This window comes from Thermomyces lanuginosus, assembly GCF_041956635.1.
Source record: "Thermomyces lanuginosus strain ATCC 200065 unplaced genomic scaffold VTN49scaffold_40, whole genome shotgun sequence".
NCBI lineage: Eukaryota > Fungi > Ascomycota > Eurotiomycetes > Eurotiales > Trichocomaceae > Thermomyces > Thermomyces lanuginosus.
Genome location: NW_027192374.1, coordinates 1,217,440 through 1,230,621, shown reverse-complemented (window position 1 = coordinate 1,230,621; position 13,182 = coordinate 1,217,440). Strand labels below are relative to the sequence as shown.

Genomic DNA, 13,182 nt, shown 5'->3' with positions numbered 1-13,182 from the left:
CAGCGTTGACGCGGGTTCGAGCAAGTTGAAAAAGATCTGGGGAAGCGTGACGATCTTGTTGATATGATCTGATGGCGGAGAGCCGGATAGTGTTTTGGTCCCCCGCCAGGAAAGCAAACCTTAGCTTATCATGGGCCCGGACATTCCGCTTCAATTTATGCTCCACTACAGCAAACCACTCTCCAGAGAATTCCTAGGATATTAAAGGAGCAGACACAATGGAAGAGCTTCAAAAACGTCTCCAGCAACTCTCCGAAGAGTACCAAAAATTGCAGACGGGTACGGCCATCCACACACTACGCCACCACACTCACCCACCCCTCACCAAAGACTAACTCTCCGTCCAGAGCTTGAAAGCACCGTCGAGGCGCGACAGAAGCTCGAGTCGCAGTTACAAGAGAATCGCAATGTTCAGCAGGTACGGAATGCTCCCGTCAATCTTCCGCATCAACGGTCGTGACTGACGATTCGATCCAGGAGTTCAAGTCTCTAGACTCCGACGCAAACATTTACAAACTTGTCGGCCCCGTGCTCTTAAAACAGGACAAGAGCGAGGCAGTCATGGCAGTCGAGGGGCGTCTGAATTTCATTGAGAAGGAGATGTTCGTTTCCCTCCCCTTAGTAACCCTCTTGGTGTGCGCGAAAGCTGATTGGGGGATAGTCAACGGATCGAGACGCAGATTAAAGAAATTAATGAGAAGAGCGAGAAGAAGAGGACAGAGGTACGCATTCTTGATTTGGATGAAATTCCCCGTGCTGATCTTGAGTAGATTTTGCAGTTACAGACGCAGGCCCAGGCTGCGGCGTCGGCGAGTGCTTGAGTAACTTTATGAAACATATGCGAATTAAAAAGTTATGATACCCGTGATAGAATAAAACTCAGATTCATTCATAATATCATCTAAATCATGTCTATACGCACATCACGACTTGATCAGCAGGCTCCGCCCGGTCATCTCCGCTGGCTGCTCAATACCCATAGCAGCCAGGACCGTCGGCGCCACATCACCCAGCACTGCCTCGTCCTTGGCCAAACTCCAGCCCTCGGGAGCATTGGCCATGACGAAGGGCACCTTGTTGGTGGTGTGCGAGGTCTTGGGCTGGCGCTGCTCATTGAGCATTTCCTCGGCGTTGCTGCAAGAATCAGCAGACTGTTTGACTACGGATACGAGAGAGAATAACTTACCCATGATCCGCCGTCACAAAGAGAATGTATCCATGCTGCTTGCAGGCTTCATAGATCCGGCCAATGGCGCGGTCGGTCGCCTCGACACCCTTGATGGCGGCCTCGTACACACCAGTGTGGCCCACCATATCCGGCGGCGCAAAGTTGTTCATGACAAACTCGTACTTGCCCTCGGCAATGCGCTCGACGACCTTCTCGCCCACCTCGGCGGCGCTCATCTTCGGGTCCAGGTCGTAGGTTGCCACCTTCGGGGACGGGATCATGTCGCGATCCTCGCCGGGGAACTGCTTCTCAACGCCACCATTGAAGAAGAAGGTGACGTGGGCATACTTCTCCGTCTCGGCGACGTGGCTTTGCTTGAGACCCTTCTTGCTGAGCCACTCCGCCAGCACGTTGCCCATGTGCTGCGGCGGGAAGGCGATGGGGAAGGTGTAGTCAGTCTTGTACTGGGTCATGGTGGTGATGTGGATGTCCTTGGGGTACTCAAGGTTGGGTGTGGGCGAGCGGTCAACGTCGCCGAGGAGCTGGGTGATTTCGCGTACCCGGTCAGATCGGTAGTTGAAGAAGAAGAGGGTATCGCCATCTACCCGTCTCAGTCATCTATACCACAAGACAGCAAGTTGTTCAAAATCTTACCCTTGACGCGAGTCTCCTGCCCGCCAAGGATGATCGGCTTCAAGAACTCGTCAAACTCGCCCTGCTCGTAGCGCTCCTGGACGGTCTTGACCGGGTCGGTGGACTCCTCGCCCTCGCCGTGGACAATACCGCGGATGGCGCGCTCGACACGATCCCACCGCTTGTCGCGGTCCATAGCATAGTAGCGGCCCACGATGGTGGCCAGCTGACCGATGCCAAGCTCGGCCAATTTATTGAGCAATTGGCGCAAGTAGGTCACAGCACTCTTGGGGTCCGTATCGCGGCCGTCACCGAAGAAGTGGACAAACACCTTCGGCACCTGCATCTCCTTCGCGACCTCAAGCAGGCCAAACAGATGGTTGATATGCGAGTGGACGCCACCGTCCGACACCAAACCCAGCAGGTGCAGGCGGCCATTGCCGTCCTTGGCTCGCTGGAACGACTTCACGACGTTCTCGACGTTGCGCAGCTCGCCCTTCTTCAGCGTCTGATCGATGCGCACGCTGTCCTGCCAGACGACACGGCCGGCACCAATGTTCAGGTGGCCGACCTCGCTGTTACCCATCAAGCCTTCCGGTAGACCGACGGCCAGCGACGACGCCTCCAGCTCGGTGTATCCCTGAGCAATCTTCGCATTGGGGTCGGCAAAGGACGACATGACAGGGGTCTGCGCGGCGGCAATGGCATCGCCCTCGGGGACGGTGCTGGGCCCAGCAATGCCCCAGCCGTCAATAACGACTGTTCAGTCCGAGGTTAGAGATCGATATCGGAATAGGGTTGGAGGAAAGGGCTGAACAGGGACACGTACTCAGAGCGACTTTGTGGTCAACCTTCGCCATGGATTCAGATATAATTGACTAATCCACAAGGTACCTGGTGAATTGAGTCTCCGACTAAGAGAGAAAGCAATTGCTACAATACAAAATCTTTTGGCGAGGGGCCCTGCCAGTGAATGGAGGGGCCACCGGTGTCTGTTTTGGGGCATCGACGTCATTGGCCTTCTTGGCGAGAATGCGTAGGAAACGGGCTCATATAGCGAGCTGTCAGTTTCAGTTAGCCGGCAAATGCTTTTTCCAAAGGAGGTTAGATCCCTCGAACCGTTCCCAATGACAAGCCCCTATGAGATCATAGTTATTGTGCTAAATGAATCTATAGGGAGAATATTTGGGAGCTGTTTTCATCCTTTTCGAGCGGCAAAGTAGCTTTGAGCATCACGCTTCATTCCGGCGCATCGTAGCCATATCAACCGCGACAATGGCATCCAAATCTCCCGGGCCAATCTCCCGTCCCCAGTCCTCAATGGGCGTCCGCCCACATCGTTCATCGCGCCCATCATCCACCACACACACCCCGCGGGCAGCGCCAACACCGCATCTTCCAGAGCAAGAGCAGCAAAAGTCTACCACGGCCGCCGGCGCCGAATCAGCCACACCAGCACCAGTTCCATTTCCCTCGCCGCAGATCTTTGACTTTCTCCCTCCTCTACACGCCATCTTATCGCGGCTATTAGTTCCCTCGTCCTCCTCGGCGCCTACAGCAGCAACTGCCCAGAACCAAGAATCCGGGAACCAGACCTCGGCGCAGACAGACACACAGAAGCCGAATCCTCCTCCAACATCAACTCCTGCTGCTGCCGTCGGTGGGGCAGCAAGTACAACGACCCCAGCACCCCCAGCTCAATCCGGCCAACAACAGCAATCCGCTCCACTTGATCTCAAAGAGCTCCCTACCGCGACCAACGCGATAAGGATCCGCATTCAAAAGGCGCGTGCGGTGGTTGAGTCGCTTCCGGACGTGCATCGGTCTGTTGCAGAGCAGGAGGAGGAGATTCGGGCGCTGGAGGAGCGAATTGAGAGATTAAAAGGTGTGATTGCTGATTTTGGCCGGCGAGTGGAATTGCCAGCATGAAATAATCTACTTTGTTACTTGTTCCGGGCTTACTAGAGGATTGGCGTTGGGTGGTTGGAATGATATCCTCATTGCATTCCCTTCTGTTGAAGAACGTCTAGTAGACATCGTAACATCGTAGACAAACCATCAGGTTGAACTCATTTGCTTTTTTTTTCTTAAACGCCCAAACCGAACCAAATCCTTCCAATAAACCATGAAATATGAAATCACTCATGATGGAAAAAGAAAGAGGCAAAGAAAAGATTTACACCGGCAGCGGGAACGTGCTAGCCCAAGCCGCAATCTCCTTCCTCAAGGCCTCAATCTCAGGGACTTCACCAGAGGCGACCTTTGCCTTGAAGTCCTTGAGCTTGTTGGCCTCCTTGGGCAGCGACGCCTGCACATCCTTGCAGATCTTGATCGCCTGATCGATGTAGCGGACGACGCGCTTGAAGTCCTCCTCGCCAAGACCGCGCGTGGTCATGGCCGGAGTGCCAACACGGATACCACCGGGAGTCAGAGCGGACTTGTCACCGGGGACCGAGTTTTTGTTGCAGGCAATGTTGATTTGCTCGAGGACAGCCTCAACGCGGGCACCGTCCAGGGCCTGCGGGCGCAGGTCAACCAGGACCATGTGGCTGTCCGTGCCGTCGGCGACGAGTTTGTAGCCGAGAGCCTTGAACTCCTGCTCGACAGCCTTGGCGTTCTTGACGACCTGCTGCTGGTACTCGCGGAACTCGGGCGTGTCGACCTGCTTGAGGGCGACGGCGAGCGCAGTGATGGTGTGGTTGTGCGGGCCACCCTGATGACCCGGGAAAACGGAGAAGTTGATGGGACCTTCCAGGTCGTAGTGGATCTCCTTGCCGGTCTTGGGGTCGACGCTGCGGACACCCTTGCGGTAGAAGATCATCGCGCCGCGGGGCCCACGTAGCGACTTGTGCGTCGTGGTCGTCACGACGTCGGCGTACTCGAAGGGCGACGGGATCACGCCCGCGGCGATCAATCCGGAAATGTGCGCCATATCCACCATGAGGTACGCGCCGACCGAGTCCGCAATCTTGCGCATCCGCGCATAGTCAATCAGACGGCAGTACGCCGACGTACCGGCCACCAGGATCTTGGGGCGGAACAGCTGCGCATTGGCCTCGAGCTGGTCGTAGTCGATAATCCCGGTCTCGGGGTTGACCCGGTAAGGCATGGTCTCAAAGTAAGTCGAGACAGCGGAAATCCTAAATCCGTCAACATCACCGGAATGAATAATCGACTGTCCAGACGACTTACTTCTTCTGCGGCGTCTGATACCCATGGCTCAGATGACCACCGTGTGGCAGATCCAAGCCCATCAGTCTGTCGTGCGGCCGCATCAAAGCCTGGTACACCTGCAGATTGGCCGGGCTCCCGGACAGGCTCTGCACGTTGACACCCCATTTCTCAGGGTCGAGGTTGAACGCCTTGAGCGCGCGGCGCTGGCAGGTCAATTCGACGGCGTCGATGTGTTGGTTACCACCGTAGTAACGAGCTCCGGGGTAGCCCTCGGAGTACTTGTTGGACATGGGCGTGCCGAGCGCATCGTAGACGGCGCGGGACGTCACGTTCTCTGACGCGATCAGGAGGATGGATTCTTTCTGACGCTTGATTTCTTTTTGCTGCAGAATTGAAAAGTCAGTCGGAACTCAGTCAAGACCAGATAAATGGCGGACTTACGATAATCTCTGCAACCTCGGGATCGAGCTCCTCCAGGCGCTTCTCCATCAACTGCAGCCATTGTCAGCAAACAATCCATCCTCCCCGCGATCTGTCTACTACAAAGAGTCAACATACCTCCCTGTGGGAGTTGGACAAGGCGTAGGTAGCCATGACGACAGAATGCAACTATTCTTCTTCAATTGACACACACAAGGTAAAAGACACGAGAAATAAATTGGAGAGGAAAATGTCGAACCAAGAATCAGAAAAATTTACACCGGAAGCGGTGGACGAGAACTAAAAGCAAAAAGTACCTTAGGGTTTTCGATTTCTTGGAGCTAGTATTCTCGGATTCCGATTGCTCTCCGGTCCCGTCTTTGACCGAATTGATCCCTCTTATTTCTCTTAACATTATCCACTACGGACCAATGCTAAAACGTTAATTGTGGTTATTTGCTGCATTTGGACGCAGAAATTATTCCGGTGACAGTCACAATTCAGCTTTTTTTTGCTTTCGATCGACTGACTCATCGACATGACGAATTTGCCCCGCGGTGAGCTTGGTTTCCGGATCAGGAAAAGGATTAGGCGGCGACATCGGAGCTTTTCTCGTCGGCGGATTTTCACGTGATTCAAAGCTGAGCTGACTAATCGATGGAGCTGGAGTCACTCTACATGCCAGTTGATAGCTGCCGGAGACGCGGAGGCAGGTGAAGGAGAGAATACCGAACATTATGATTAAACCCGATCGTACGTACAGACTCTAGAGAAGTCAAAATCACCATCCCAGTGCCAACCATACCAACCGAAGAGATAACCACTGATGACAACCCCAACAAAAGGCCAGTCGGCATCATGCATGTCATCACTCATGAGGAGAAACATCAAATCATTAAGGGAATTCAGACTACGAAGATCGAGCCTCGTTGGCCTCCTTCTTAACCAGTTCGAGGTCTGTATCATCGTCAATAAACGTCCACGTTTCCTCCAGCTCGTCGAGCTCCTCCTCTGCGAGACCCTGCTCGCTGGTGCCAGTTGGGGTATACGGGGTGGACGAGACCATGGCGCGATTGCGAGTAAGTGTCCCCGCATATTCTAGATCACGGTAGATGCACTGGATCGCGGTGGCGACGCCGTTTTCCTGTCCATCCGTGTTAGTAGTGTTCTCAAGCGGGGAATTCGATGAGGTAGTCGGAAAAGTACGGACCTTGCGGATCTGCTCCCCCAGCCGCCGCGCTTTGAGGATCATCCGCTCGCTGTGAGTGGCCTCCCAGAGCGCCCGCGAGAATACACCCACATTCAGCTTCTTCAGGCAGATACCCACTCCCAGATCCTCCACACGGGACCCCATGAAAAATTGGTCGCCGAAGAACGGTTTGATGATCGTGGGGACGCCCGCTCGGAGACTGGCTCCGGTGGTGCCCGATCCTCCATGGTGTGCTGCAGCATCAATCTGTGTGAAGAGCCAGTCATGCGGTGCGGCTTGGATCTGGTGGATCTCTGGCGGGAGAGGGATCTCGACTCTGTTGCTGGCTGGATCGCCCAGACGGTCAGACCAACCCTTGGACAGGATGCAGCGGACGTCAGCCTTGAGAACCGACTCGACAACCGTCCGAGTCAGCGCGGCTGGATCCGAGACGACAATTGAACCAAAGCCAATATAGACAATTTTCTTCGAGTCCTTGCGGGCACGAGCAATGAATTCGGTCAACTCCGCAGGCGGCGTCCATGACTTCCCTTCATCAAGGAACCAGTATCCGGTCACGTGGATCCAATCTGGATAGTCCAGTGGTGGAGGAACCACGGACGGCGAGTAGTTGTAGATGAATGGCACCTTGTTTGGTTGCAGCTTGTCCAGACTGGTGCTGCGTAGTCCGAGCTCGTTCTTCCGCCATCGATTGACCTGTCCAGAAATGGCCTTCCAGAACACATTGTCGAACATCACGTACGTGATGTAGTTGTACGCACCGCCCAGCTTCTGCTCCGGCACAGCAAAGGCATGCGGATAAGCTCGAGTGCGCGACCAGGGCATAGTGAAGCAGCGGAAGTACGGAATCCGTAGAGCTTCAGCGATGTGGATGCCCGCCATTGCACTGGGTGACTCGATCAGAACGTCACAGCCTTGGCACGCCTTCCACGCCGAACTCAGGAGATCATCAATCCAGCCACGGAACTTGGCGGACGCTTCCTTAAGGAAAGAGTAGGTAAACATGCCATTCTCCACGCAGATGCGCATCAATTCGGCAGGGTCACCCTCGACAGGAGCAAAATCTATCCCGTGCTGTCGTATCCAGGGTTCGAATTCCCCATGCGTGGCAATGACTGGATGATGCCCTTCTTCGATCAGGCCTTTGCAAAGTGCAATGTACGGCTGCACATCGCCGCGCGATCCAATGGTCAGGCAAACGATCCTGAGCGATTTATTTGGCTTGAAGCTGACGATGGATGCCCGCGTATCATCAAAGATTGGCTGAAGCTCCTGCGAATCGTCCTCAACGAGCGGGTCTCGGCTGACTTCCTGTAGCAACTGATGCTCGGCTCGTGCCCTATCGGCCTCTTCCTTTTCACTCGGTGCCAACACTGCCGATTGCTCTAGATATCGCATCGACTCCAGTCTCTGATGCAAAGTGACCGCACAGTCGTCGCGGGAATCCGAGTCGTTGAATTCGAAGAAGAGCTCTTCATGGCCACGAATGATCAGGACCAGACCCTGATATCCGAAACGAAAGCCCTTCTCCTTTTCTACGTTTTCAATTTCCTTGATCGGCAGAATCATCTTGGTCCGAGTGCCAGGAAGTAGACTGCGAAAGCAAACTTTGGTGCTGCCAATGTACATTTTGCCGTACAAAGGCAATACGCGATGGAGATAACAGTAGTACGTGGCCAGCAACTTCTCGCTTGACGGAAGGGCAAAATGTGCGCGGAATCGGTTCCCAAAGGACTCGCCAGTCTCCGCCTCTTGTTCATCAGGGGGGCGGACAGTAATATGTTCGCCTCCTTCTGCGTAGTGCTTCCCTCCGCTAGCCCACATGCCAGACACCTTTTCGATGTATCCCATAGATTCACTTGCCAACAATGAGCTCATCTGTCGGGATCGACCTCGTAAATATTCCGCTAGGCCAGCCGCACGTTGAAGAGGGTAAGTCCCCGCGCGAACAATACCTTGCAATGTTGGAGTGGACGAGGTGTTTTGCTTGTCGTCCTGCCCTTCATCGGGCTCGCTGGCTGCACCTGACCAATCCTGATCCTTACTGGCCGGGGAGTCGTTCGAGTAGCCGAGCGAGGTGATCCCGCTGCTTTCCTTCCGCACCATGGCTGGTCCAAAATCACCTGTGTTGGATCTCAGCCGATGGATTGTCGGGGAGTGGAAAACATCACTTCGAGCCAGGATCTGACTGCCAGAGTCCCCTGTGTCCGTTGGCGATTGTACAAGAACCGACGACTCCGTCCCTTGCTCAAAGGATTGAACAAAAGAGCCAGAGTCCTGTCTTTTCCTGCCGACATTCAATTCCCCTTCGCTTCTTCGACGCGACCGATGGCCAGGGGTTCCCACCAACGGCGACTGTTTGGGGAGATCTTTTCCTTCCAATGTCGCGATAGGATCTTGAGACATTTGTTGCGGTGGCGTACCATCAACGAGATCCTTCACAACCTGAAAAGCATCCTTTCCAAAACGGAAAAATGAGAAATAGTACTGGTTACAGATTAGCCAAAGTATCTCGAAGGCTTCTAAGGAGTAATACCTCGTCAATTGCATAAGTCTCGTTAACATCCACCACTCGTATTTTGAATGTCTCTGCCAGATCCATCATGGGGCTCTCTTCGACGTCAATGATATTTTCGACAGGAAAGGAAAGTTTTACTCTCCATCCTTCGTTCTGAGCTTGGAATATCACTTTCTGTAGAGCCTTGACCCATTCCTTGGCACTGAGTGCGCTATCAGCCCGAAGTTGGTAGGTCCGGCTGTCCGTTGTGACAGTGAAATCTTTGCTGTCCTTGCCGCAGAGTGAGGCGCTAATCCCGTATCGCAAATCAACATTGCCACTGGGGAAGTAAAGGTTGGAAGGATCAGAAAAGTACGACAAAACATCTCCCTTGAGTTGAAACCAGTAGCGGTTGTACGTTAGATTCTTGCGGGTGGGTTTGGAAAGATAGCCCGACTTCACGGTTGTGTTTGACTTGCGCGGTAGATACGCGTAGAAACAGACGTGTCCCTCAGTCACGTACATGTACCCCTGAAGGGCGGCACTTTGCATGAGCCAGCATGGATACTCGCCAATGACTCGTTCGGGTTTCTCAAAGCCAAAGATTTCTTTTAGCCGAGTCGAGAGAAGAGTCCTGGAAGACTCGCTCTCGTTCTGAGTTTCTGTACTCTTTTCCGCTATTGGGGTAGACGGCTCTGTTGTTGCAGTCTCCGGATCGTATCTGTTTCGAGCCTCAATCATGCGGCTCAGTACTGGCGCGGACCGTGGAGTACTGCTATCCGAACGTCGGTCTGGGGACACAGATGCGGAACGTGTACGAGAAGCATCCTGCCTCAGATCTTGAGGATTTTGTCGCGATTTTGTAGATTGAGGCGTCATGGTGGTTCCGCGTTCATCTCTGTGACTGCGCCCCCTCTCCCAATCCGATCGCAAATCTTGTTCGGGCTCCTCGACAATCGTTTTTGACGAAGGGGACGCATGATCTCCCCGCCGGTGTTTTGATCGCACGCTCTGCCGACGTGTCCTGTCCGTTTTCAGTGTTGACTTTGTGTCCGCAGCCTCTCCCTCACTCGAGTCGTCAAACCGCGAATTGAAGTCGGCCTTCGAGCCGGCCGCCGCGATCATCGAGAAGATCGATTGGTTCATATACTGTGCGCCGCGGCCGCTGGCATCTTTTGGGGGAGCGGTGACATCTTCCTGCTCATCCCTAGCATTTCCCTTCAGCCGTTCCGGAATGTCAATCGAAGGTAACCGGTTGAGGGACTTGGACATCGCTCTGATACGGGCCGCCCTGCGACCTGTATCCGGGCGCAGCATGCTCGCCGACATGATGGGCGAGTCTCGCAGAAGAGGGAGGAAGAGTTCACTTGGAAGAGATATCGTCGGTTGCACGACGGTGAGCTACACGACGGAACTGCTCGAGGACGGTGGAACGAGGCGGATGAACACCGGCGCAGGTATACCGTTTCTGCTCATCCAGCGCAGTTAGCTACCTCCAGGCTACTATTCTGCCTAGCAATAAGATGACAGCCGCTAGTCGCGTAGTTGGGCATGATGTAGGGTCTTGGATGCCCATAGCTGAGCATACTAACACACCATCCAAGAGATTCGTTCTTGTCCAGCAGTACCGTCACCACTCCATAGTCACAAGTAGATACTCCATGACCGGGAAAATCACATGAGGAGCAAAAGTGATGAATCAGTCTCGAGTATAAGCGAGAACAACCAACAATGTGTGTCCCGGCATGAAAGCCAGAGCGCATGACTGCCAGACGCCTGTATGTAATTCGGATACCGCCTTTGTGACGCTATCGGGCCAATTAGGAAGCTGGCATGTGATGATCTTCTATGGTCAGCACCAATCAGCGCTGATCTGCATTACGATAAGACAGTCGATTCCAAACTTAGTAAGCATTTCTCCGCCTCTCAACGCTCAGCTCACCCGCCATTGTCCATCTCCATCTGAATGCTGAAGTGCATGTTCGACTTGGGAGTACGGGGTACTTCTGCACAAAAAGAGCTTGATATGTTATTCTATCTAGATAGTTACTCGTTAACTTAGCATAGAGGAGGAGTTTAGATCATTCATCCTGCCACAGCAACTAACTCCAGTTGATCGATTCTGCTTCCCACTCATTCACCATGAGAGCAGCGATGTCTTTCCCCATTAACGAGCTGGTTTCCATGGTCGAGATCAGACTTTCGATACCGCTCGTGTACCAGAGATTCGGTGCCAACTTCGCCGGTTCGAATGTCTGTCGCGGATACTCGTAGGGATATGGCTGCCAAACTTTCTCGTAAAACCAGCTAACATCTTTACGTGGGAGATCGTTGATGGTAAGGTTGTTCGGTCCTTGTGGCATATCCACACCGAGAATGGATGCAATGAAGCTCGCTGTCAGTCGCTCTGGCGAAAACACCTTGTAAACATAGTGTGTTTGCGACGGATCGGCCGGGGACTGAATAGTATCAAGCAAGCTAATGCTCCAGAAACCCGCTGGGCCAACGTCCTCTGGGCGTGAGCTGAAATCTTTGCCCTCGGGAAGAGTTGTCAGCAGCATAACTGGTACCTCCTGGTGACGTGAAAGATTGAACCGTTGCGGAGAGATCCTATGTGGTGAAGCGAACAAAGTCACATGAAGAGTCACGTAGTGTACCTTCTCCGGAACATGGTCAGGGGCTGGTGAAATAGAAATTCCTGTTGATTGGAATGGAGCCGCGATCACGACCTCGTCAAACTCAGCCTTTGACGCTGTTCCATCTGAGCTTTTGTATGAGACAGCCCACTGCCGTGTGCGGCCCTTGTCAATTGCAGTCACGGTAGTGTTGAGGTTGATCTGGGCACCGGCTGCCTTCAGCATACCGTCAAAAATCCGCCAGTTCCCGTCAGCAATGGCAACGGCGCCTTCGGTGGCCATGCACACGAGCGTTTCCAGGCCATGGATGAGTTCCAGATTCTGCCCGTAGTTCACCCGTGTGCTGGCCTGGATGACTTCCCATGGGAACCGGCCATGGATACCGTGGGCTGCGAGGAATTTATCTCCGGGGAGCGCCGCTGGTTCGTGGAGACCGAGCTTCCCAACAGCCGATGTTAATGAGGAGAATGGGAACAGTGGCGGCTCATACAACATCGAAAATTTGGCGGCGGTACGATCCACGAGTTGTTTCGTCCGGATTGGTGCAAGGCCATATCTCCACAGCAGCTTGAGACGATCCCACCATCCAAACGAGTGACCTTGCAGAAATACGAATTCCTCGCCATTCCAAACTCCCAGCAGATTCTCCGAGTCTGTTGGCCAACTCCGGATCATGCTGGACATATTGAGGCCAAGCTCTTTGCTCGTATTCATGAGGATATAGTTCATTTCGACGAAGATCGCGGCCCCAAGCTCTATTGGATGAGCTGGATCATCAAAGACATTCACCGTTGTCGACCTGCCGCCGATGTATGATTCGCGCTCGAAGACCGAGATGTCGACGGAAATGCCGGAACTCTGCGCAAACTGCCTAAGATAATACGCGGTTGAGGCACCGCCAGCACCGGCACCTAGCTGGTCAGTGACAGTCATCCCATGCTTATGGTACGAGGCGACATACCAACAACCGCAACCTTTCTCGGTGCTACCTGCTGCAGAGGTATTTGATGAGCTGTTACGATGACAGACAACAATATCAAGACCAGCATCTTGACCATTGCCTCGAGCAACAAGCTCATTGCTGACGCCATGGTTGCCTAGGTCAAGAGCTCGATGTGACCAGATGGAGTTACTTTCGAAGTCGAGGGATCTTACGCTCTTCCTCTATCTGTCGGATGCCATTATTCAGACTAAAATAAGCAAGAAGTCTAACGACGTCAAAAGAAAGAACAATTGAGCTGCTGAAGTGATGTGAACACAACGTTTATGGATCCAGTGACATCAGCCGAGGTACGGGATATGTGCAAGTCGGAGCTTCTGGAGAGCAGTGGAGCATTTTTTTAAAAATACGCCTATTTACTCGGGGGGCCCCCTACTGTACTAAAGTTTCTCCAAGGGCCCCCCCCCTAGCGCGTAATTTATTATTTGCATTTGTATTTGAATC

The 13,182-nt window shown here is 53.5% G+C and overlaps 6 protein-coding genes across 6 annotated transcripts; 2 read left to right on the top strand and 4 right to left on the bottom strand.

Annotated features, from left to right (window-relative positions):
- Positions 1 to 218: 218 nt before the first annotated feature.
- On the top strand, positions 219 to 821 carry VTN49DRAFT_6459 (uncharacterized protein; the record flags this gene model as incomplete). Its single annotated transcript, XM_069414620.1, has 5 exons — positions 219 to 279; positions 348 to 418; positions 478 to 602; positions 662 to 722; positions 780 to 821. 5 exons carry the CDS (start codon positions 219 to 221, stop codon positions 819 to 821), a joined length of 360 nt encoding a protein of 119 aa, XP_069265848.1.
- Positions 822 to 923: 102 nt separating this feature from the next.
- Positions 924 to 2,661, bottom strand: VTN49DRAFT_6458 (uncharacterized protein; the record flags this gene model as incomplete). Its single annotated transcript, XM_069414619.1, has 4 exons — positions 924 to 1,134; positions 1,187 to 1,769; positions 1,823 to 2,560; positions 2,631 to 2,661. The coding sequence occupies 4 exons, from the start codon at positions 2,659 to 2,661 to the stop codon at positions 924 to 926; spliced, it is 1,563 nt and encodes a 520-aa protein (XP_069265847.1).
- Positions 2,662 to 3,076: 415 nt separating this feature from the next.
- On the top strand, positions 3,077 to 3,730 carry VTN49DRAFT_6457 (uncharacterized protein; the record flags this gene model as incomplete). The annotated part of the gene is made up of 1 exon (XM_069414618.1): positions 3,077 to 3,730. The coding sequence occupies one exon, from the start codon at positions 3,077 to 3,079 to the stop codon at positions 3,728 to 3,730; it is 654 nt and encodes a 217-aa protein (XP_069265846.1).
- A 247-nt stretch (positions 3,731 to 3,977) lies between these two features.
- Positions 3,978 to 5,569, bottom strand: VTN49DRAFT_6456 (uncharacterized protein; the record flags this gene model as incomplete). Its single annotated transcript, XM_069414617.1, has 4 exons — positions 3,978 to 4,941; positions 4,994 to 5,358; positions 5,417 to 5,467; positions 5,534 to 5,569. 4 exons carry the CDS (start codon positions 5,567 to 5,569, stop codon positions 3,978 to 3,980), a joined length of 1,416 nt encoding a protein of 471 aa, XP_069265845.1.
- A 736-nt stretch (positions 5,570 to 6,305) lies between these two features.
- VTN49DRAFT_6455 (uncharacterized protein) lies at positions 6,306 to 10,431 on the bottom strand (the record flags this gene model as incomplete). The annotated part of the gene is made up of 3 exons (XM_069414616.1): positions 6,306 to 6,539; positions 6,606 to 9,092; positions 9,142 to 10,431. The coding sequence occupies 3 exons, from the start codon at positions 10,429 to 10,431 to the stop codon at positions 6,306 to 6,308; spliced, it is 4,011 nt and encodes a 1,336-aa protein (XP_069265844.1).
- A 773-nt stretch (positions 10,432 to 11,204) lies between these two features.
- VTN49DRAFT_6454 (uncharacterized protein) lies at positions 11,205 to 12,829 on the bottom strand (the record flags this gene model as incomplete). Its single annotated transcript, XM_069414615.1, has 2 exons — positions 11,205 to 12,649; positions 12,700 to 12,829. The coding sequence occupies 2 exons, from the start codon at positions 12,827 to 12,829 to the stop codon at positions 11,205 to 11,207; spliced, it is 1,575 nt and encodes a 524-aa protein (XP_069265843.1).
- Between the last annotated feature and the right edge of the window lie 353 nt (positions 12,830 to 13,182).